Consider the following 25,230-nt stretch of genomic DNA (forward strand, 5'->3'; position numbering starts at 1 on the left):
ATATTTGGAAACCTTCAGTCCCTGTCAGTGTGCAGGGACATTAAGCAGCCTCATGTCAAGGGATCTTTTCAGTCAGATGTGCACCAATATCAGTCCCAACCCAATGCCAGGAGACAACAGTCTAACCAACCTAGGAGGCAATCCTAAAGAAGTTGTGTGAAACCAAATTTCTCCACCTTTAAGCCTCCTACACATAAACATGGCCAATTAATGAAAAGCAGTTGGTGATGTGCAAAAGTCACAATCACCAGGGTTTTATTCAAGGCTGTTTCCTATTGGGAAAGCCAAAGGCAAGTTGAGGTGCATCATCAATTTGAGTCACCTCAACCAATTCATTGCCCCACTGAAATTCATGATGGAGATCAAGAGGATCTGGAGAGACAAGTATCGATCTGACCATCACATATTTTCATGTCCCTCTCCACCCTGCATCATGAATTTCTTGTTTTTGCTTACTGTGACATGGTTTATTAGTTCAAAGTCCTACACTTTGGGCACAACATCAGCCCTGGGGTTTTACAAAGGTCATGAATTGTGTCATCACCCTTTCCAGTCAACTTCATTTATAATGATGGCAGTATATCTGGACAACATCCTCCAAAAGCATATGGGGAGTTCCATTCTACACCAAGGCAGAAATGATCTTTTCTCACTTTTTAATCTAGGTTTTCTAGTGAACTGGGAAAAGTCTGATCTTCATCCATCTCAGCTTTCTGCCCATCTGGATATGGGGATTATCACCAACCTGAATCAGGGTCTTGGATTTCACTGAAAGAATTCTTGCAACTCCTTGGATTATTTAATTCAGCAGTGGACTTGATGCTACTCGGCCATCTTTTTATGTGGCCCTTATAATGATGTGGCTAGCAAAATGGTGAAAAGCCTGTTTTCAGGTCCTCTTGATTGAACAGTTATGATTGCACCTGAGGTACGATCATTGCTGTTTCAGTGGCGTAATCCAGACTGGCTGAACATGGGGTTCCCATTGGAGAAGCCCCAAGTAGAAATAATGGTATGTATTGATGCTAGTATGCATGCTTGGGTGCCCACCTCTTGCTGGACTTCACTACGATCAGTGGCAAGAAGTGGGAGCCAGCGGAGCACACTCTGCACATCACCCTTCAAAAAATGAACTCTGTCATCAATGCCTTTCACTTTCTGGAAAGATAGACTCTCAGGCAAAATGGTCCTCATTATGTCCAGTAACTCTGTGGTGTTGACCTATCTCCTCAAACGGGGGAGGGGGGGCAGGGCACAAAATCACCTGGCCTGTATTTTCAGATTTGGCAGTATCTTTGTTGGTACATCAATCTCCATAACAACATAAAGATCAGACACATTTATCACAGATTCAATATCTTGGCTGACACTATATATAGGACAGGTCAAATCCTTCACATGGAATGGTCTCTGCATCAATCGGTCTTCACTCTGACCTGCACACTTTGGAGGCATCTGATTGACCTTTTTGCGACACAGTGGAATCACAAGTTACCCCCCTTGATTCTTCCAGTCCCAGATGCGTCATCAATCAGTTTGGAATGGTTGAGGAGAATTGACTACCCTCACATTGTCCTGATACCAAACATAATCCAGAAGTTACAGGATGATTCTGATAGCCCCTCTCAGATGGAACAAGTCCTGGGTAACTGATCTACTCAATCTAGCGATAAATTCTGACCAACCCGAGTCTTCTCAAGCAACTAGCATCATGGGTGTTCCATCCTGACTGTCTTCTGCATGCATGGTTCTTATCAGGACAGACAATTTAAACCTTCAATTGCATACATGCCAACCCATGACGAGGAAAAAGTGTAATCCAAGTGGACAAAAAGAGGAATCCAAGCAGAAAAAGAGGAATCCACATAAAACATGCTAAAAAGTCAATAAACAATGATTTATTTGCCCCTCTCATCTTTTAACATCCTTTACTGCTTCAAGTTTTCATATGTAGCACTTTTAGTGTTAGAAAGCAACATATTTTCATGTTGCATTTTAAAACACTTTGTACCAGCTGAGACCATGAATGTTTTGCACACCAGTAGAGCACAAAGTACTAGGTTATTGAGCCTGGATCTGAATTCACTTTTATGTTTGTTAACAATACTGAACAATCTCTCACAGTCAGCATTAGAATGGTAAAGAACCAATATTCCTTTCATAACCTGAAGAGGAAATTTATATTTTCCAGTGACTGTGTCTTTTAGCTAGAAAATAAGGTGCCACTGCACATCAACTCTATCTGCATTAAGTATATTGTCAAGTAGAATCCCAACTTTATACTTCATGTATTCATCTTTTCAGGATTCTGTTTTTTTTTGTCTTTTTCTGATCCACCTGTAAAATTCTTTCAAATAATATATGTGCTCTAACACAAACATCGACTATAATACATCTGAAGACTTTTAGCGCCAGATAGTACAATTATTTCCACACGGCCTGCAATAGACGTCACGTGATGCTGCCTTCATGTCCTTATCTTTGGAGGATTCTGTTATTTTTTGTTTCGTTTATTTTTGGCAATTTTCTAATCCATCTGTGAAATTATTTAAAATGAGATATTTTTGCTCTCATACACGCATCGACTAAAATAAATTATCCTTTTTAGTGCCAAATACTTTTAGACTGGTTCTGTCCTAAATCTAAATTAGAAAAAAGAATATGTGAGTAAAGATTAAAAATTAGAAAACCAGTCCTCACTAAGCCATACAGCTGCTATAAATAGAATACAAGGTTGAAAGTTTGAAAGTAGAACCAGCATGTTTCTGGGTAATAGGATAGTTGTATGAATAGAACATAATACTGTTAGGAAAGAGCAAAGACAAGTGTACTCTTATATTGTAGTTACGTAGAAGCCGTCTTTTCTAACATATGGTCCGTGGGATTAATGGGATGTTAATAAAAAGGAGAAAACAAACAATTTATTTTTTGGGGAAGGTGGATATACCGAAAAGCGTAATCCATATACATTTACACATAAGGCGTAATTTAGTGAAAAAAGTGTAATGATTATGCCAAAAGCGTAATGGTGGTTGGCATGTATGCGATTGTGGAGAGAATCCAGACAGTAAGAAGATCCTCCACTCTGAAGGCATACGAGAAAGAATGGCATGTTTTCAGGGTCTGATGCGAGATCAATAACATCGTCTCTCTGAGTGCCTCAATCCCTCAACTGGCTGACATTTTTTCTTTGGGTCTTTAAGGAGAAACAATGGGTCCCAACTGCTATCAAAAGCTATCACTCCATGAAACTGGACACATTCAAGCATCATGGCAGACATGATATTGGGCATAATAAGAACTAATCAGAACTTTTACCCAATTTTGATCTCAATCGATCAAACTCCCTCCCAGTTTCCAAAATGGAACCTATTCTGGGTTTTAACATGGCTCAATTTAAATAAATCTGAGCCTCTATTCCACACTACACTAAAGTTACTATCATACAAGGCAGGTTTCCTGCTACTTTTAGCTTCCACATGCATGGTAAGCAAGTTGCATGCCCGAATTATCTTCAGTTCAGATTGGATTGTTTGATGGTCCTCATGGCACAACCAGGTTTTGTAGTCAAAAATAGGTTACCATCCATCAGTAACCAGACAGTCATCATTTACTCACTCGATTCCATAGGCAGGTCGAGAGCAGCAGCCATGCAAGATCCTGTTCTCATGCTCTCAAGCACTACTTGAAATACACAAAGACAAGTTGTGGCATGCACAAATGCCTTTTTCCTGCCAGTGAAAGCCAGAAAAGAGGACATCACCCTCAAGCCCTTACTTCATGGCTGAAGTGGGTAAATAGCTTGAAGTACTCTGACATCTCACAAGATCAGAGTCATCTCATGAAGATAACCGCTCATGAGATTTGAGCCATCTCTGCAAGCCTCTTGTTCAAATGTAACATTTTGATCTGAGATTGAACAGAAGCTGTTGGCTGGCATGCAGAGTCAATGTCCTTGAGATTTATCTCGGAGATTTAGCATCAAAGAGGAAAAACCTTGAATATGGTAGGTCCAGTGGTGGCAGCTCAGATTGCCATCAGACCCAACTAAACCAATCAATGCAGCTTGTTAGCTTTACTGGATTCGCCAGTGAAATTTTGTAGGTAAAAAGTTTTCAAGATTCATTTTCTTACCCATATGAAATGTCGCAGGTCAAGTGACCCTAGGCTGTGTTGCTTATGTAATTAGGATAATGGGTTATTGTTCACTTGGGGAATCTGACCATCATTCCCAAGAAGGATACCCAAGGTAGAGGTCAGATGCTCAGTATTCTCTCCTCGTATTATCTATTCTCCTAATGTAATGTGATTGGGTAACGTATTTGAAGAAGAAAGCAATTTTTTAAGTAAATTATGTTTCTCTAAGTCTCCTTACCCAATCACAATATTTAAAAACCTCCCAACCACCTGCCATGCGAACATACTCATTAGTATATCACTCAGCTAAAAACTAGCAACACCTGGTCGTAGCAAAGAGAGGTAATGGGCATGCATTATTGTCCTTTGTCTACTGAGATAGACAGAGAAAGAAAAAAACATCTTTTAGTAGGGCTTGATTTGCAAGGTAGCATGTAATGTGAAAGGGGAACATATCAGAAGCTGAAATATTCTTAACAAGCTGAACATTCATACAGTGACTAATCAAAACTGAACACACCGTTCTAGGACTAATCTTACCAAGTTGAACATTCATAATGAGACTAATCAATACTGAATATGCAGTTCTAGGAATATTCTTACCAAGCTGAACATTCATAGAGAAACTAATCAATACTGAATATGCAGTTCTAGGAATATTCTTACCAAGCTGAACATTCATAGAGAAACTAATCAAACTGAATATGCAGTTCAATGAATATTCTTACCAAGTTGAACATTCATAGAGAGACTAATAAATACTGAATATGCAGTTCTAGGAATATTCTTACTAAGTTGAACATTCATATACACCACTCCCTTGATAATTTGCACACATTGGGGTCCAGAAACATTGATCGCACTATAAATGAGGCACGAGTTATCGAGGGACCTATAAAATAAGCCCAAAACCAATAAAGTGATCGATGACATAAAGGAAAAATAATGGGGCGGGGGGGCAGTTAGGCAGATTATAGTGTTGAATACTCACTTTATAATCGTGCTGAGATTAACTGTGAATAAATATCTCTTCATAACGGTGTACTTTATTTATTATTTCCTCATAGGGCAACATTAATTTCAGGATAAATTACAGTATACTGATGCGATCATCGAAAACATTATTCCACGTGGTTTCCGTTTGCTTAACATGTGTACCACTTCACACATTGTGTACTATGTCACTAATTTTTATGTTGAATTGGATACATTCTAGTTTTAATGTTTGATCCAAATTAGACTTTTTTATATACAAAAGATTGACTCTTTTTGAGAAACAGTGTCGATCGAACGATAGATTTGAATGCGATAGAAGTAAAATGGAAAACAAAAAAACAAGGTTTAATCAGTACTAACATATTTAATTGGTCTACAAATTTAAAACAACATAAATTAGAACAAGTTAATACTTGCCGTTCGTGCCACGCTTGACAAATATCAATTCACTTTTTGAAAAAATCAGTTAATTTTTTTTGTGTGTTTTACTCCTTGGTTTCTTAGCAGTCGAGCAAAATCCCTCAGGTTTCTCAACTGCATGAGCTTTACGTAGTCAACATTTTGGGTCTCCAGCCACCTTATGGCAATATCAAAATATTTGATTGCTTCCTGTGCAGAGGGGGGAGGTGGTGCAACATCTGCGTCTGCATCACTTTCAACACTTGTGGTACTCCAGTTAGAATCATCTTCTGCTGCAAATTTGTTCGTTATAGAATTAATTATTGTTTCATCTGACATGTATTCGGCTGTGGGGCAATCATTGTCAGCACAAATCCACTCCTCCATATCATCAAAAGAAACGCCCATCTCAGGACCATGAGCCTGTACGAATTTCTCCCAAACAGCCTCGGCATTAATAACATCAGTTTCACTGAAACCTTCGAAGTCACTATCATCGTCGCTGTCTCTGTTACTGTTTTGCTTTATGTCAAAGGCAGCTCCAAGACCCTTAATCCAGCACCCCAGGTCTCTTGTAATCAATTTTTTAATGCAACAAACACTTCCCCAAGTTGTTGATCAAAACTAAGCCGGCATGTAATTAGGTTCTCACAGAAGTACTCACGGGTTTCGATGTGACGGTCGATTGACTCTTTTCATGTTTTCAATAAACAGAATATGTTGTGATTATAATGTTTACAATGAAACGGAATTAAAGGATTAGAACATGACTTTCACACAGGAAGACGTTTAATTGGTGTTTATTTCATTCTCTGTTGCTACCTGTTAGCATTTACCAGAAGTTTTCATTGATCGCTATTTCACTAGACTGTTTATTTACAGTATACTGACAAATATTTATCATAAAAACTTACATAATATATGATATCCTGAAACAGAGGTCTCGCTAGGATTTTAAAACTGGGTCTTTCTGCCTCTGAATTCAATCACTAAATATCAGTACATTTTCTCACCCAGCCGCCAGTCAAAGCCTTTGAACTAGCTGCCTAGCTATTGCATCATGTTTTTTTTATTTATGTACTCTTATAAAATGGCAACATATATGTACATTAGTACTAATATTAGTAACCTTACTCGTACCTCGTGGACAGGGTACTAACATGAGCACATACATGTTAATGGAGCAAGCCGGGTGTGATTCACACCCGGCGCTCTTTTAGCCTAATAATAACACTTTAAACATATTCCTTGCATTTAATCCAATCAATTGAATAGTCCTCTTATTTAATACCGGAGGCATCGAAAATCATTGTAGAAATAGTTGTAAAATCTTGTTTACCTTTTTTAGCTGATATTTTCGTTTAGATCGTCCGCCATATTATTTCAAATAATGATTACTTCCGTTCTCAGCCTCGTTTGTTTGTGTGCCATATAAGGACATTGACGCCATACTTGGAAATGTAAACAAATCGTAGTAAAAATTTGGCGCCGTTTGGGTCAGAAATTCTGCGCATATAAAGTTAATACGGTTTATCGGCAACTTTGAAATTCCACCAGGAAGCGATTATTCGCCACTTGATTGATAATAATATAGCATAGAATATCCAAAATATGGTCTGGCAAGCCTTACGTAGAAAAGGGGTCACGGCAAGAGTCTCGCGTTATCTGTCATGGCGGACAGGATAAGGTTAGAGTAACCATGCCAGTTTATTTTATCGTGTAAGGGCTTAATAAATTCAAAATAAGCCAAACTTCTTTCACAACATGATTATACTTATGTAGTTCATTTCTACACTGTTTGTTTTTCTGACTTTTGTGATGATTTTTTTTGCTCCATTACATGATATGGGATCAGTTCGTAGCCTCAACCACGACAAATCAAGTTGAGGCTACGACATCATAGCTAATATGTACATCACTGAATTCTGTCATTGTAAATATCAGCACAGTTAACTGATCAACACATTTTCCCACAAAGCAGGTGGCTGAAACAGGACTGGCAAATCTTTGAATTTTCCTGCGCACCTATTACATGCATACGGAGGACTCCCGCCTCAGTGATTTTCTGCGTCCCAGATCAAAAATTGGCGTCCAAATACGCGTAATTAAGCGTTTTCGAGATCTCTGAAATTAATTCTTATTTAGAACTTGCAAATTTCAAAATATGGATTATATTTTTACGGGCATTAATCACCATTTTCGATGATAAAACGAGCAATGTATCAAGGTTTAATTTATCAATTCTTATCGTAATTTTTTCATGTTCAGCATATTTTAAAGATATTTTAAATACATTTTCTCTGGAAAAAATTGGGAGCCAAGACAGACACTGCGTTATAAGTGGTATCACAAGTTATCCGGGCGTGAGTTATCGAGGGAGCGGTGTATATAGACTAATCAAAATTGAAAAGCAGTTCTAGGAATACTCTTACCAAGTTGAATATTCATTGAGAGACTAATCAATACTGAATAAGCAGTTCTAGGAATATTCTTACCAAGTTGAACATTCATAGATAGACCAATCAAAACTGAATAATAAAGCAGTTCAAGGAATATTCTTAGATAGTTAGACCAATAATACATGTGCTGAGAAGATGAAATAATTATTAATTCTGATCAACAGAGAAAGCATGATACAGAAAATATAAATTAATGTCTGCAGGATGGATATGATCACATATGACTTACCGAGAGCTTGACTCCATAACTTTCCATCCTTCTGACTCCCTCCTCTCTGGGCCATACCTCCAGTGTCAGCTTCTGCAGACTGTCAAACACACCCTGATGTGCTGTCAACACTACATGACTGGAATGTGTGAAAAAATTCAGATAAATAATACAGCAGATGAAAAAAGAAAGCATCACTTCCAGAATATTTACTGCTTAATTGTTTCATGTCAGACACGCAGCCTTACTCCTTAGACTGCAATTTAAAGTTGCTACATATTTCAAGCATGAAAAATTTTTTAAAACACATTTCTAATGATAAACAAACCACGGATATATCTATTTACTAGATTCAGACCATCTTCGTTCAAGCCTATATGTTTCCAACCAATTTATTTGTATAAACATGAAGTGTTGATTATTAAACAGAATCATGGAGGAAACCAGCTGTATGTAGCTAATATTCAATTTCCGAAACATCAAACAACAGGTTATTCTTCTTCCGCTAATAAATAAATAATGGACCTACCCATCCCTGGATGTCAAGACTCCACCCATGTATCCCAGAGCTCTATTCTCCATCTGAAACTTGTTAACTGAGATTCGCCCTTTCTGGTCCCTATTGGAGAAATCATTGTTCCTGGTACACACATAGTGGTATGTGCCCACAGTCATCACTTGACGTGGCTCCAGGTTAAAGTATGGGTCAGCATTATTCAGGTCTTTGTCTGCATTATCTGGAAATAGAAAAAGTGTCTCTTGTGATTTTTAAACCAGTATCAAGTGTGAAAAGATTGTGCTTGAAGACTGCAAATAAAAATTCCAAGTCTGAAAACAATGAAAAATATTTGAAACGGCAATAATATGATAAACTGATCAGATCATCTACTTATAGGCATACAAAGATGTCTACCAAATTTGTTTTGCATAGTTTAAGCGGTTTCTACTAAATCCTGCAACTAGGTTCTTGTCCAAAAAAAATAATCCTGCAACCAGGTTATTGTAAAAAAAAAAGTATGAGTGTCACAAAGTAGAGATTTCTCCATAGAAAAAAATACACTTGTTATTTTCCATCATGATGGTAAATGTTTACTACTCAAACATCAGTCTTATGGCAAACACTCTGATAACTAAATATGTTCAATCACTTTCTGTGTCTCACCTTTTCTCTCTGGTATTTTGTCTATTTTGATATATTGTTCGTTTCTCTTGAAACTGTTCAAATAAACAAATATACCCATGATATACTGTGGTAAGCAATTTTATTGCAGGAAAAAGTTCACTGACCTAGCTTGAGGAAAGACAACTGAATTAGATCAGTTTTGCTTAGGTCCAGGAAGGAGGTATTGCTCAGGCTGCTAGGGTAATTGTTGCCAAAGTGACCAAAAACAGGACCTGGCCCAAAAGGGACATCATTTCCCTCAGGATACAGCTGAGATGTGAGGAGAAGTACATTATTACGGTCAGTTCCTGCCTTCCCCTGGCCAGCATTATTTGGGGGATTTTTATCTGACCCTGTCCATCTGTAACAAATGAACAAGATCGTTCGAATAAGTATCTTCCTTGCTTCAGATAAAATGCATGCATGTTTTAAAACAAAACGCAATTACTGGAAATGTACAAATATTTCCAGCTTAATGACAGCAGTTACAAAGCTGAAAATATAAAGTATTTTCAATTTGTTAGCAGCAGCTACTTAATAAAAGTGAACATTGTATTTTCAGCATCGAAGTGAGCCTGGTGTTTTCAATATGGTAGTGAGCATTGTGTTTTCAATAAGGAAGCAGCAGATACTTAATGGAAGTATACACATTATCAGTCTGTTGTTAAAAATTGCTCAAAGAAAAACTGTATAATATTTTCAGTTTGGAAGCAGCAATTACTTACTGGAAGTGTACATAGTCTCCTGTCATGATGTTCAGATTGTTCGGGACAAAGTCGTACTCCACTGCTGGATAAACCTGCACAATGTTGCCACGTTTTCCGCGAACATTTAGATTGTGGACCACCGCTCCTTTCAAACTGTCAGGTCGTTGCTTGATGGAGAAAACATAGGACCTGCAATACCAGCATAGGTACAGAGAAATGAGTAGAATGTAATTGTAGGGTGAAGTGGTTCAATACCACAATACTTGTGACCTCTTGTACTACTGAAATTATATATTGACTCTAATGAGAAATTACAGAATTACATTTTCCATTGAGGTGAACTTGACATGACCTTAAGGCAGATGGGTAGACTCAAGTACACAACACACCATCTAATTATATATATATATATATATATATATATATATATATATATATATATATATATATATATATATATATATATATATTTACACACACACACACACACACATAAAGTTTCATTAGTAGTCTACCATTTATCTGGACATCCAAGGGCCTGAGGTAATACTGCTGACATAAGCAGCTGTTGAGATAAGTGTTGGGGGGGGCTGAAGTTTTTTTTATCAAATTTTGCATACAAAAGTGAAATCATCTGTAATGGATGACAGTCATCAGTGAACAGGATTTACACTTTGAGGAAAGAAAAAGAAAAAAATGGAAATTTTGATTAAATGAATCCAAAACCAGCACAAATTACACTTGTACAATGACAACTGAGGGACCCCGAGTGGTTGAGTGGTCTAAAGTGCTCTCCATTACGGATCACTGCCATCTCACCTCTGTCTGTGCCAGTTTGAGTCTCAGGTTCAGCCAATGTGGGTATGTGAGAAAGCTTGCCAGTAGCTTCTCGTGGGTCGGTGGTTATTTCCAGGGGGTTTCCCCTGGTTCTTCCTCCACTATTAATACTGGCCACCATGTATAGCCTATCGTGTGCTGAAAAATGGCATTAAACCCCACAACAACAACAACATACCTTTTTGAAGAACAATCCATTGTGATAAGTACAGAACATATACATGAGAAATCTATCAGTCTGAGTATAGGTCAAATGTTAGAAAATTTATGTATTGGCGATATACACATATATATCCAATTGTACACAGACACATATCATTAAACAATTACTACCACATATACTGTCAGCAGTAGTATATAGCTGCATAATTATTGACAGGCTACATGGTACAATCATTTTAATGAGGCCATCAGCAAAGGGATGAGACAATTCATGGGAATGAGGTGATTCTTAAGGATGAGGTTATTCATAGGGAAATTAAAACCTGTTAACAAGTGAAAAAATTTCACAAACATTTTTGTCAGATGCCCCATCTTCAACTTCCTTAGTGGCCAGACATTTAGTTTCAAGAGACCATGAATACAATTTGTTTTTCATGCTGCCATTGGTAGCCATCATAAGAACAAATTAAGTTACTTTTCCTTGCAGAAAAGGAAACTTTCACAGCACAATAAATGTGTTCCAATAACTGACCGTTTTGGAAAATGTAACCATCAATCAGATTATATAGCTTTTATTCAAGTTTGGTGCTGACTTTCTATGATGAAAGCTGCATACATTACTGAAGTTGTAGTAAAAAGCTAAGTTTGGAAGGACAAAATAAATACCTGTTTCTTAATGCAATTTGATTAAAGCCTGTATTTTACTTAAGATTGTAGGCAGCTTGCTTTGGTGAAGAGTGCATGTGTTACTGAAGTCACAGCAGAAGACCAGCTTTGAAGGACCAAACTAATGCCCCTTTGTTAATGAGATGGTGATATTACAGTTAAGTGGTACTATCAAGTAACTGTAGAACAAAGTATGGGTCAAAACTGGCAGATTGTTGACAAAAACAGTTAGAAGATAAAGGATTTGTATTTCTTCATGTTGGGACCTAGGGTTTCTGCTGACATGTACATTTATTCTTGATGTCAACATTCACATAAGCAAGACTTATTTGCTAGTAACAACAGATTTTTCTCTGTACTTGCATCAACACAAAAAATTCATGTTAAAAATTTCACCCAGAATGTTTCAAATTTCCAGAATTTCATCAAAATAATTAGAATTCACTGAGTCCCTAAATGTGTGGTTTGTACCTACATCAAAAAAATAAAAAATGGCACCCCATAAAAAGCAATGATTTCACTGTATATCAAATAAAGAATGATACAGCGGACTCTGTTGAAGTGAATTCATCTTGGTTGTTGCTGTTGTTGTGGGGCTTTAATGCCACTTTTCATTACATGATAGGCTATGCATGGTGGCCAGTATTAATGGTGGATGAAGAACCCGGGAAAACCCGGGAAGAACCACCGACCCACGGGAAGCTACTGGCAAGCTTTCTCTCATACCCACATTGGCCGAATCCTAGACTTGAACCTACACAGACAGAGCTGAGATGGCAGTGATCTGTAATAGAGAGTGCTTTAGTCCACTTGGGGCCCTGTATTCATCTTGGTACATGTATGGTAGTTAGACAGCTTAAGATTGCAGTCGTAAACTGTTGACAAGATGAATTCAAACATGCTTTAGGTAATGATACTCAAAAGTCACACCTCATATGGAACATACATCAAACTAGTGTTCTGTATATTTAATTTAACTGTTTGTCTGTTACTTTTAATTTTTTTAAAATTTCATTACATGTTATTGTTTGCTGGACTTGACCTAATCCAAAATTCAGTTCATTTCTGATTGAACTGATTGACTTTTTTATTTTTTTTTTAAAATTTCATTTATGTAAACAACTAAAAATAGCTTCATTATACTCTATGTGTATGAGCTTATTAAGCAAGTTATTATTCAGGTAAACAGGAAGTGGTAAATATGTTGATCAGGGTCAAGGTTTTGGAGATTCCCATATGAATTTTATAAGTTATTGTGTTATAAGTAAACAAGGCTCATTAAATCATTCTAGAAGGTTATTTTCCATTAGGTAATGGTTGTTTTGCTAATGTGAACTGAGGTCAAGCAAAGAACTATATTATCTTGTGACTGTGAATATTTTACCAGTCATGCTTTAACATCTAGCACTATAAGTTGTATTATGTTGTGACCAGTTTTGGGCTAATTTTATTTTCTTCATATTATTGAATTCAAGTGATTATTTTGTCTGGAAATACATAAGTGCTCTGATAAAATTCTTGGATAAAGAAATTCATTGGAATTTATATTGAATTCAAACCTGAAATAATATTTCTCTGATTCAACAAGCGACTGTTGACACATCAGTACTTCATAGGCTATAATAGACACATCATCGCCTTCAATTTTGGACCTCATCAAGATTTGAACTTAGTTTTATTCAGGAATTTGTATTACTAGGACTTGTGTTTTTAATTCTATGATCATTTTTGGATCTTTTTTCTCATTTTTCACTTTGCATTCTAGGTAAATAATTTATTTGTTAAATTTTACAAAGCTTGTTGTCTTCACTCTTTTCTGTTACTTATTCTAAGAGCATAGATTTGTAACACTAGTCATTAAGGAAAAAGATGTCCCCTAAATGTGTGTGCCTCCAATGAGAAAATTAACACTGTCTGAATTCAAAATATTATATTTCAGTTCAACCATAAATGTTGTTGTTGTTGTTGTTGTTGTTATGGGGTTTAACGCCATTCTGCAGCACATGATAGGCTATACATGGCAGCCAGTATTAATGGTGGAAGAAGAACCCGGGGAAAACCCCAGAAAGAACCACCGACCGACAAGAAGCTACTGGCAAGCTTTCTCACATACCCACATTGGCTGAATCCGAGACTCGATCCGGTGCAGACAGAGGTGAGATGGCAGTGATCCGTAACAGAGAGAGCTTTAAACCACTCGGCCACTCAACCATAAATAAGGGAATTAATAAATGATGAAAAAAATAAGTTAACATTTAACAATTATAGGATACTGAACAGCAATTTAATTATTTAATCAGGCTGGTATATGATTTAGTTACAATGTAACATTCAATATTTCACAAAAAGTGAATGTGACATGAAGGCGGATTTAGTGCGTTGATCCTTTTGTCAGGTTGATCAGGAATTTTGTTCTTGTTCTTCTACAAAATGTGCACCCCTCCTTAAAATACGAAACTGGGTAAAATAAGTGTTATACATATCAAAGTATGGTATTATTAATGCCATTAATTTAGCACTGGCCAAGATGACAATGATGATGATTTGGATGATGTTAATGATATTTAAAATTCAACTGAAGTTTAGTTTTTCATAATTTGCACACTTTTTGAAAACAAATTCCCTTTAGACAACATTAGAAGTTTGACTCATACTGAGCACTGTTTTCTTAATGTATTTAAATGAAGGTTGCACATATCATAATGACAATTCTGATGTTAGTGGGGATGATGACTTTGATGATGTTAGTAGGGATGATGATTTTGATGATGTTAGTGATAGTGGGGATGATGACTTTGATGATGTTAGTGACAGCAGGAATGGTGAATTTAATGATGTTAGTGATAGTACAGATGATGATTTTGATAACGTTAACAGGGATGATGATTTTGATATGTTAATAATATTAGGGATGATGATTTATACCAAACAAGGTTAAAATGAATTGAATTCAGTGCTGCAAACCTGTCCTGAAATGTGCGGCCATATTGAGAAGTATCCAATGCAAGTTGAAGCTCAAAGTTGGCAGCAGCAAAGAGCTTGACATTTGGATTCCCTTTGAAGACAAAGCCTCTCTTTTTGGCATCCTCTTCACTTGGGAAGCCATACTTGTCTGACATATCGAGTTTAGTGGGATTTCCATTGTATTCAGCAGTGGTACTCCAGCTATCATAATCCTCAGTGGAAATGTTGTACCTGTAAAATGAGAGTAGTATTCTTCCCATGTCAAGCAATATTTCAAAACCAAATATTATAACAGCCATAAATTAAGCATATTACACATTTGCTTAAGTGTTCTCTAAGTGACCAGTATTTCTGTCTTCAGAAATATGCAGGCAGGCCCAACTGAATAATACACCAAATATCTATTAGCAGTATATTTCCAGGTAAATCTAAAGGTCTTCTGAAATATGCAGGCATACCGACTATATACACCAAAGATTTGTATCAGTAAATTTCCATGCAGATTGATGGGCCTTCTGAAACATGAAGGCAGACCTAGTGTATAAATTGAATATTTGTATTAGTAAGTTTCCATTTAGATGTAAAGATTTCTTTCTATTTCAGGTTCAATGCCATTTAGTTGATCATCAAGGACTAGACCATATCTGGAAATCAGACCAAATGCAAATTACAAAGGGAGTAACTTTACCTGATTCTAAAGACACATTTGTCTTCATCAATATCAGGCAGGGTCCAGTTGTACACAGTGGGGTTACCATCCAGTCCATTACCAAGATGATTGTCTCGAGAAAGATCTGTCTCTCTACAGTCAGGTTGAGGCAATCCATGTGCTGGAAACTCCTTCCATGTTCCCTTAATACCTTTAACCTCTGTTTTCTGAAGGAGTGAATACAGAGTCCTTGTACACAAAAATTGATACGATGTGTTTGTTGTTTTAGGCTGGTAGGAAGTAAATTATTGATATGGTGCATAAATATGTAGAAGTCATCAGACTTAAAAGTATCCCTATGACATGTCAAACACATTCTATCCCCCTAAGGGCTGTTCCATTTAAACATACATAGTACCCTGGAAGGCAGTTTTTTAAATATATATGCCAGGGTACAATGATTTCACAGAGTTGATACTAAAATGATAAGAAAATTCGAAATTGCAAATATGGGTGAGTAACCCACTTTAAAAGTGCCTTCCCTGGGTCCCATGTATGTTTTAATGGAACAGCCCTGAAATGGAACAAAACAAATGTGCAGATTTCTGTCTGAGATAGGTATCTAAGAATTTACACAAATAAATAAAATTATTTTTTGTGCTAAAGTTAACCATAAAAAATGACACCCAAAAATGAATGAATCTGCAATAAACTGAATGTCACAATAGCCTCAAGATCCCATTTATTTTATGCAGAAAATCTAGATACTTGGCCAATCGGATGATAATTTAAATTAGGACTTCACGTATGTACTGTACTTTAATTTGATGTGAATTGGTCAAGCACATTGAGGACTTAAAAGACTTTTCAAAGTCCCACCATTGTATATGACAGTCCCGCCACTCTATATGACAAGCTAACTCATCACTTGAAGTAAGGTCTTTAACTACTGGAGCTGAATAATAAAAGATATTTACCAAGAATATCCAAGTGATTCATTTTGCAGATTGGAGATATTTATTCCGGAGAGTTATATGGTTCTAAAATGAAGCTGATCAGAAATTTTTTGTATCTTATTATTTCACAAAAATGGGTAACATTAGTGCTAAATTATTAAATTTGCGATCAGAATGAAACATAAATGAACAGATTACCAGTCAATACAGGAGTTATTATTCCTCCTAAGCCAAGAACTACTTACATGACAGTAGGGTTTACACCAGAATTATAAATCTGTCAGATATGCAATATTATATAGGTAATGATAATAATAACATCTGTACTAAAAAATTTCACAAGTGTACCTCACAATCTTCTTTGTTGTTGGGAAGACTTTTCTTTGGAAAGTTGTTGATTTGATCCTTGGCTTTTTTTAGATCCTCAAATGAGAAGTAACATCCCCAGCGTGATTTGACATTCTGACTCTCAGACTGGTAGTAAGGACATTTCTTTGCATTATTCGTCATAATAGCTATGTCCTAAGGTCAAAATAATAAGTCATTTAAAAAGTCGCCACAAAACTCCCATCAAAATGACACAAATTAGATTTTCTTGTATGTCTTATGTGTGATTTGCATTTTTAACATAGCTTTAACAATTTTTCAGTCATATCGTTATGATGTCTGCAGTGTGGTAGTTTATAGTGATGTCTAGCACTGAGACATCATGCCGCAGACATGTAGAATGATGTCCCACCCAGTCACATTATCCTGACACCAGGCCGACCAGTCCTAACACTAACCTCTTAATGCTGAACGCCAAAAGAGGCAGCTGTAAGTACCATTTTGGTTAAGTCTTTGGTATGACTCAGCTGGGGATCAAACCCATCACCTTCTGCATCCGAGGCAGACACTCTAACCACTAGACTACCAGAGCGGTTTTGTATGTCTTAAAAATGTTATATAAAATGTGGCACAGAAGGACAATTTCTACAAACATTCAGGATTTTTTCTTTTCAAATACTACTCGAAGATACTACAGCATCATGTGGTAAAAACATCATGATTTTTTCCACAAGTGGCAAAACTATGAGCTTCAATATATTATTTTTGTATAGTGGAACCCCACTATAACGGGATAATTGGGGTCCACAAAATTGGATCGTGTTAATGTGGGGTTTTACAGTATTTTACTTTTTTCAAAGAACAACTCATTGGCACATATATGTGAATTCACGTCTAATGTGTATAATGAATAGGGTGTCAACACCGTTTACTGTCGTGCTGTCGTGGCATGCAGTTAATCTATCATGCATGTAATACCATTGAAAAATTGCACACAGATTTACAATATTCAATAATATTTTCCCCAGATCATTGTCTTAATTCAACGTCTAATAAACAGCATGATCAGAGTATCAACACCGTTCACTTGCCGTCTGATATTGTAATTAATCCATAATATATGTAATTCCATTGTCAAAACTGCATACATATTTAAACTATTCAATAATTTTGTCACACATCATTATGTGTCTGAACTCAATGGGAAAAATTAACAGCAATTAGGTTAAGAAAGACGAAGCACGTGTATGGTTCATTATGTTCCAGGGTCTATGAACGGGGTCTGTACAAATTTCAAACTGCTAAAATTTTCTCATATGTGTTTTTGTGTACATTTATCCATTGAAAATTTCCAATAATTAATGCCTGTATGCCTATTTGTTTGAATGACTACAGTAAGAATAATTAACAATCAACACACGCTTTCAGCATGTATATAACTTTTACTTTAGATTTTGTGAATATCAAAAGAAACATGTGAGAACTACTACACTAATCATTGTACAAAGTGCAGAGAACAACTTGAGTTTGTGAACTTGCTTTTTCATTACAGTAAAAAAATTTAATAAAAAACAGGAAATTAATGGCGAGTTCATAAACAATCACCATACCCATGTAAAACCAGAGAATTAAGTGCAGTAGGCCTGCAATGGTCACAAGTCACATTTATACATTTTTTTAAGCTGAACGCAAGTACAATTTCATACCCTTTCAATTTCCAGCTAATAAAGTGGACATTATTTACTGGTCAACTGATTGCATCTAATAATACCACCATGCCCATCAAACATGTTGGCAGCTTTTGTTTTTTGATGTTTATTAAATTGTGAGAATCTTTTGTCAACCACCACATTGTCTGCTGCTTGGTTGTGTATGCAGTTAAAGAAGAAACACATGTTTGAGCAACGACTGTATACATAATTAATTGAAGACTATCACAAAGACTTACTGACTTTACTCATGGACCAGTAATAAGTAACATTTCCGATAATGTTTATTTTGGCATAACACTTCAAGAACCTGGTGAAATTGTTACATTTCAGAAGCTATGCCACGATCGTATTATATTAAAATTCATAGGCTAACTCTTCCCCAAAATGATAAATGTTTTATAGACTATTTCTCGTACTTAAAATAAATGTTCTATCCCGGTATGCGAAAAGTACACATACATGTATTTAAAATTTCAGGAACCATGCCACGATCATAATAAATTGGAATTCATACATGATCTCCTCCCCATAATGATAATAAATTTGTTATACACTATTTCATGTACTTTGAACAAAAAATATTTTTTTCTTGTGTGAATGAATATACAAAATTTCGGGAGCCATGTCACGACCACGTTATATCTGAATTCGCGTTATAGCGGGGCACATTATAGTGGGTTGCACTGTACCACAAGATGAAGCATATCTTGTTTTTATGTATACAAAAAAATTGTTTTTTTTATTTTATACCAAACTTGTTTCTGACTTGAAGCTTAGAAGACAAAAGTCATTCTTTATCAGCACTCCCTTCATAAGATCATCTCAGTTTCAACTGTAGACCAAACATAAAAATGTCAGCAATGTAAGATAATAATTTTGGAATAACTTAATCTTTTGTAATAAATTACATTTTTGAGATTCTGTAAATAAGTTAAACCTATATGACCAAAAAGGAGGTCTGATTTAGCAATGCAACACACTAGGTTTTTTTAACTTTGTTTACAACTAATCTCTGTGCCTGAAAGATAATGTTGTTTCCACTTATTGGTCTATCTCACAAAATGTTGATTTTTCTTACTGTAATTATAACTTCTGTTGGTACACACAATCAAGCATTGCATGGCATGATGGATTCACACATGAAAATATTGGTTTGAACAAGTATGAATAATATTTCACCAATAATTTCCTACATTTCACACCTAAGCATTTCAAGAAGATAAGAGTGAGAATACAGATGCTGCACATAAAATCTGTGATAAATGTTTTCATAATTAATGATTTTACAGTATGGATGGAATACCAGAAAGCATATAAAAGAAAATACAAGTGGAACTATTTTTATATTTTATAAATGCATTATGCCACTCAACAAATGTATCTGGAATAATGGGAAAAAGTTTCAATAAAACAACATGTGCTTCAATCATATCTACAGTAGGGCATAAAGAGGAAAGCAGACTTTCATTGGAACCAGGAACATGTTTTGAAATCATGTCCAATACCCAATGATTGATGTACGGATGATAAAGTAGTATAAGAAAAGAAGAAAGTCCATTTATATGATGAAGGACTTTTCAAGGATAAATCTAGCTTTTCAAATTCAAGATATTGTCAATACAATCACTTAAATTTAAGGAATTTTCAAGGTTGAAATAATTTTTTATGCCACCTTTTTGTGTGCACAATTGAAACTATCACAAAGAATATGGTGAATGGCTCATTCTACACCTGTAATTATTAACATAAAGCTGTCCACATTTCCAGTAATGATCTGTAATGATAACAAAGCTGTTCACATTTCCAGCAATGATCTGTAATGATAACATAAAGCTGTTCACATTTCCAGTAATGATCTGTAATGATAACACAAAGCTGTCCACATTTAAAATAATAATCTGTAATGATAACATAAAGCTGTTTACATTTCCAATAATGATCTGTAATCATAACATAATGCTGTTCACATTTCCAATAATGATCTGTAACAGCATAAAGCTGTTCACATTTCCAGTAATGATCTGTAATTGTAACATAATAATGTTCACATTTCCAATAATGATCGCTAATCATAACATAATACTGTTCATATTTCCAATAATGATCTCGAATGATAACATAAAGCTGTTCACACTTCCAATAATGATTGGTAATCATAACATAATACTGTTCACATTTCAAATAATGATCTGCAATGATAACATAAAGTTGTTCACATTTCCAATAATGATCTGTAATAGCATAAAGCTGTTCACATTTCCAATAATGATCTGTAATAACATAAAGTTGTTCACATTTTCAATAATGATCTGTAATAACATAAAGTTGTTCACATTTCCAATAATGATCTGTAATAACAAAGTTGTTCACATTTCCAATAATGACCAAGCAACAAAGACATTACAATAGATGCAGTCACTTGCAAACCATCTAAATATACATGCTGTATATTTTTAAAAAAATCTTTATTTTCCCACATCGGCAGCCTTTCAACATTAGTAACTTTTCAAATGTGAATGAAATAGGGTTATGCTGACAATAAGGAAGCGTCCTGTGAAACAACACCAACTACAAAATTGGTGGTGTACATTTGTAAGCCAGACTGGTCATCTTACTCAGAACATTATACTACAATGTGTTTATACTTTCAAAGGAAGCACATCAACTATTGGTTAATGGAAGTTTGAATACAACAAAATTTACACTGAGAAGTTCATTTTGTCTTTCTGAAGACAACAAAACGTGTATAATTGTTTAAGATGAATACAAGGAATTACTTGTGCAATTTAATTTTTGTGTCTTCATGGTAATCTTGAGTACTTTGAATACAACAATATAAATAAACAAAATACTTAAGCAGACAATTTAATCTGCTTGTCTCATGAGTTGCATCACTAATGTAATCTTCTGAAGACTCATTTCTCTTCCCCCAAAAATGCGTTCTCTGTGATAATCTTAACTTTTGTGGCAATCGCCCTTGGAGTACATGTCTCTTGCAACACTATATTGACAGAAAAATTATATGCAAACATTCCAACCTTCTTTATAAACAATATCTTATGAAGTCATTTAAAAAACAGAGGTGAGCAGAGGCTCAGGAATTAAAATGTACATTTCAGTGGAAATAGGTAAAAGATAGATTCCTATGAAATGTAGACATATTTAAGGGCTTGCAGACATGGGGATGAAAATAATGTACCTGCCTTTTCTCTCTCCAATGAGGGTATATATAAATATTATTTGAGATCTCAACATTGTTTAGTAATTCATTACAATGGGATTCAGTTATTCACAAGGAATGAAAGCCAGCTTATAATACCTAATCTCATTAAACATTATTACAATGACCATTACAAAATGGTATACAGACATCCTATTAAATTTACAAATGCTGACACCAAATTTAGAGAATCCAGGGACAGTTGGCAGAGAAAAATCTAGTCCGTGCCAAAATACTCTCAAAGTCAAATTCCTACTGCAGATCTAAATACCATTTAGAAGTCAAATACCAAGGTTGAAAGCCATATCTTGTGCTTAAGAACATTTTGGAATGACAATGAAAGTAGCAATTGGTTTCATGGTATTCTAATTTTAGATATTTGACTCTCACCCTAGGAATCCAAGGGCTAGTAAGGGGATTTTATTAAAATAATTGATAAAATGTTCTTTAAACCATCAATTTGATACCCATGAAGACTTGCTTTTGTACAGTTTTGGCATTTACAAAAAACCTGATAAATGGATGATCAAAACTTATAAAACAAGCATTTTCAGAAACAAGCCGGTATAATTCAGGGGGTTGAAATTAGTGGTAGTACACATGCCAGAGGCTGGCAAATTTCCTGCAGGTCATGACAAGTAGTTTTCATAATTTCACAAGTGTGATGACTAGTAAAGTTTCATTTGTCAAAGGTCAGCATTTATTTATGCTATCATAGTCAACTTTTGAGATTATGAATAATTGAATGATGTTTAAGTTTTTTTGAGTAAATCCCTGATACCCAAATGTCACCAAGATGGTTTGAGCAATTAGGATCCGACTTATATTTCAAAATGAGGCTCCATAAATGTTTACTGGTTTTGTTAGATTTATATGATAAAGCTGTATGTCCAAGACTGTAAACCAGACTTAAGCACATGTCACAAATGGACATTTAGTGATATAGTCAACAAAATATCTATTATGATAAACCATTACATCATTAAAGGATTAGCAATTATGGAGGCACATATTCCATACAACTGCAAAGGTTTGTATTCTCTGATGTTTTTTGTGAAAACCCTCACAATGCCAATATTGTCATGTCAGATTGTATCACTCTGCTTTCACTGTATCATGATGGAAATTGCCTTAAAGCAGTTGACTGTGGAGTTACAATATCTAATGACCAGAGTAAATGACGTCTCAGTCTTTTTGTCTTATTTAGTAATTTATTTTGTTTCTTTACAGATAATGAGAAATATGTTTACCCAGGCAACTGTTCTTATGGTTAATTTCTGGCAAATTGTAGTGTTTCTTTTGAACTTCTATGGAGTCTTTTCAAGTACCCTTTGTAGCTTTCTAAAGCAAGATTTCTACTTCTGGATTATGAATGATGGTGATATTGAAGAAATAAAAACATTACTAATATAGATGTGTGTCTGATATTGTTTTTTTTGGGAAGGACTAGTGAACATTCAGCAGGACTAGTAAATTTCTCAGTCACCAAGTCTTTCCCGCTACGAAGAAATTTATATTTTAATCTAGAACTGTAATTGAGTTCTTGTATATAAACAAGTGGGATGAAGGATGGATGTAAAGACAAAAGGGGAGGGGGAGAAACCCAATACCCTCCATTTTACAATGAAAATCTGGGACAAAAATAATTATATTATAAATTTTGCAATAAGAATAGTCCAGTTGGAGAAATGATCACGAAGAAACTTACTTTCCATGGTGAGGGTTGCCAGTAGGGATAATAGTCTCTCTCCTCTGCACACTCATAACCATATCGAGTGCCTTGATTATCTTGACGAGTATATTTGGCTGTGTGTTTGTTGTCCAAGTTCTGCCAGAGTAATGAGAGAAATGAAATATATAGTATCAGACGAGTATATTTGGCTGTGTTTTCTTGTTCACGTTCTGCCATAGTAATAAGAGAAATGAAATACTGAGTATCATAAGGGGCTTGATATTGCGTATGGACTAAATAAGCTTGTAACAACGGTGTATTAGAATTGATTGGACTGTATCGGATTCAGCCAATGTGGGTATATCATAAAGCTTGCCAGTAGCTTCTTGTGGGTTGGTGGTTCTTTCTGGGGTTTTCCCGTGTTCTTCCTCCACCATTAATACTGGCCACCATGTATAGCCTATCGTGTGCTGAAAAATGGCATTAAACCCTACAACAACATTGGACTGTAACACTGTACAGGTTTTAATGTTTTACTACTGAAATAAATGTATTTTTGTGTGGATCAAATGGTCAAATCAATGAAAGATATGGACAGTAAAATCTGTCCGAAGAAAGTGCATATATCATGTTGCAAAGCTATTAATGTGGAAATAGCCAGTAAATGTACTTATATAAAGCATGACAATAATGTATAAATAAAGCATGACAGGAATGTACAAATAAAGCATAACAATAATGTACAAATAAAGCATGATAATAAGGTACAAATAGAGCATGACAGTAATGTACAAATAAAGCATGACAGTAATGTACAAATAAAGCATGACAATAAGGTACAAATAAAGCATTACAATAATGTACAAATAAAGCATGACAGGAATGTAGAAATAAAGCATGACAATAATGTACAAATAAAGCAGGACAGTAATGTACAAATAAAGCATGACAATAATGTACAAATAAAGCATGACAATAATGTACAAATAAAGCTTACAATGATGTACAAATAAAGCATGACAGTAATGTACAAATAAAGTACGACAATAATGTACAAATAAAGCATGACAGGAATGCAGAATGTAGAAATAAAGCATTAAAGAAATGAAGAAATAAAGCATGATAATAATGTATGAAAAAAGCATGGCAATAATGTAGAAATAAAGCAAGACAGTAATGCAGAAACTGAGCATGATAGTAATATAGAAATTATAATGTATATAGAAATTATAATGTTTAATTGTCCTCACTTGTAGGCATTAGTAGGGTAAACTAAACCTATGTGCAGAAACCGACATTTTCTTATTATACTTACCATGACTAGGGCATATTAATTTGGATACAAGAACCTACAGATGTCTTAGTTACCCAAACAGCAAGCCATCCACAAAGTTTGATCAAGATGCTTACTCTAGAATAAAAGTTATTCTGCAAAACCCATGTTTGTTGGAGACAAGGTGGCCCTGAATTTTGAACTTTTGACCAAAAATAATATAAACTTCTTTTCTATCTAACATGCATGTCATCCACAAACTTTGGTTAAAGTACATGGTTAACAACTGAAATTTTTGTGCAGAAAGCAGGTTTCTTCCTTCAGTCACAGAGACGTTACAATCTGATGCCAAAATCAACAGGTTTCTTCCTTACCCCAAGTGCAGCTATCCACAAAGCTTGGTTCGGGTATATGATGTAGAAATAATTATACTGTGTGGGAAACATTTTTCTTTGAGTCATAGTGGCCTTTATATTTAACAATAAAATCAAAAGCATGTATTGTTACTCTAAAGTTTGGTAACTGTAGGTGGCTGGGCAAGTGGAGTAATTGAATGGAGACCATTTTTCTTCTTTTAGCCACAGTGACCTTTATCTTGACCACTGACTGACCTTTATGAACTGAAATCAACAGGCTTCTTCCTTATCCAAAGTGCAAGCCATCCAAAGAGTTTGGTAGCTACTGATGGTGGACTTGAGTTATTGTGCAAAAACCATTTTTCTTC

At 35.3% G+C, this 25,230-nt stretch overlaps 1 protein-coding gene across 1 annotated transcript in view; it reads right to left on the reverse strand.

Annotated features, from left to right (window-relative positions):
• The window catches only part of LOC149788424 (protein DD3-3-like), a 53,574-nt gene that overhangs the window by 8,217 nt on the left and 20,127 nt on the right, over positions 1 to 25,230 (reverse strand). Inside the window, exons 6-13 of the mRNA XM_089974404.1 lie at positions 23,270 to 23,389; positions 16,651 to 16,824; positions 15,386 to 15,573; positions 14,698 to 14,928; positions 10,087 to 10,257; positions 9,487 to 9,722; positions 8,729 to 8,936; positions 8,221 to 8,338 (exon numbers count right to left, since the gene is read on the reverse strand). Of these exons, the coding sequence (XP_089830530.1) occupies positions 8,221 to 8,338; positions 8,729 to 8,936; positions 9,487 to 9,722; positions 10,087 to 10,257; positions 14,698 to 14,928; positions 15,386 to 15,573; positions 16,651 to 16,824; positions 23,270 to 23,389 (1,446 nt within the window). The remainder of the gene's footprint in view (positions 1 to 8,220; positions 8,339 to 8,728; positions 8,937 to 9,486; positions 9,723 to 10,086; positions 10,258 to 14,697; positions 14,929 to 15,385; positions 15,574 to 16,650; positions 16,825 to 23,269; positions 23,390 to 25,230) is intronic.

Source organism: Sinohyriopsis cumingii, chromosome 11, assembly GCF_028554795.1.
Source record: "Sinohyriopsis cumingii isolate HCF-2022 chromosome 11, ASM2855479v2, whole genome shotgun sequence".
In the NCBI taxonomy this organism is placed as follows: domain Eukaryota; kingdom Metazoa; phylum Mollusca; class Bivalvia; order Unionida; family Unionidae; genus Sinohyriopsis; species Sinohyriopsis cumingii.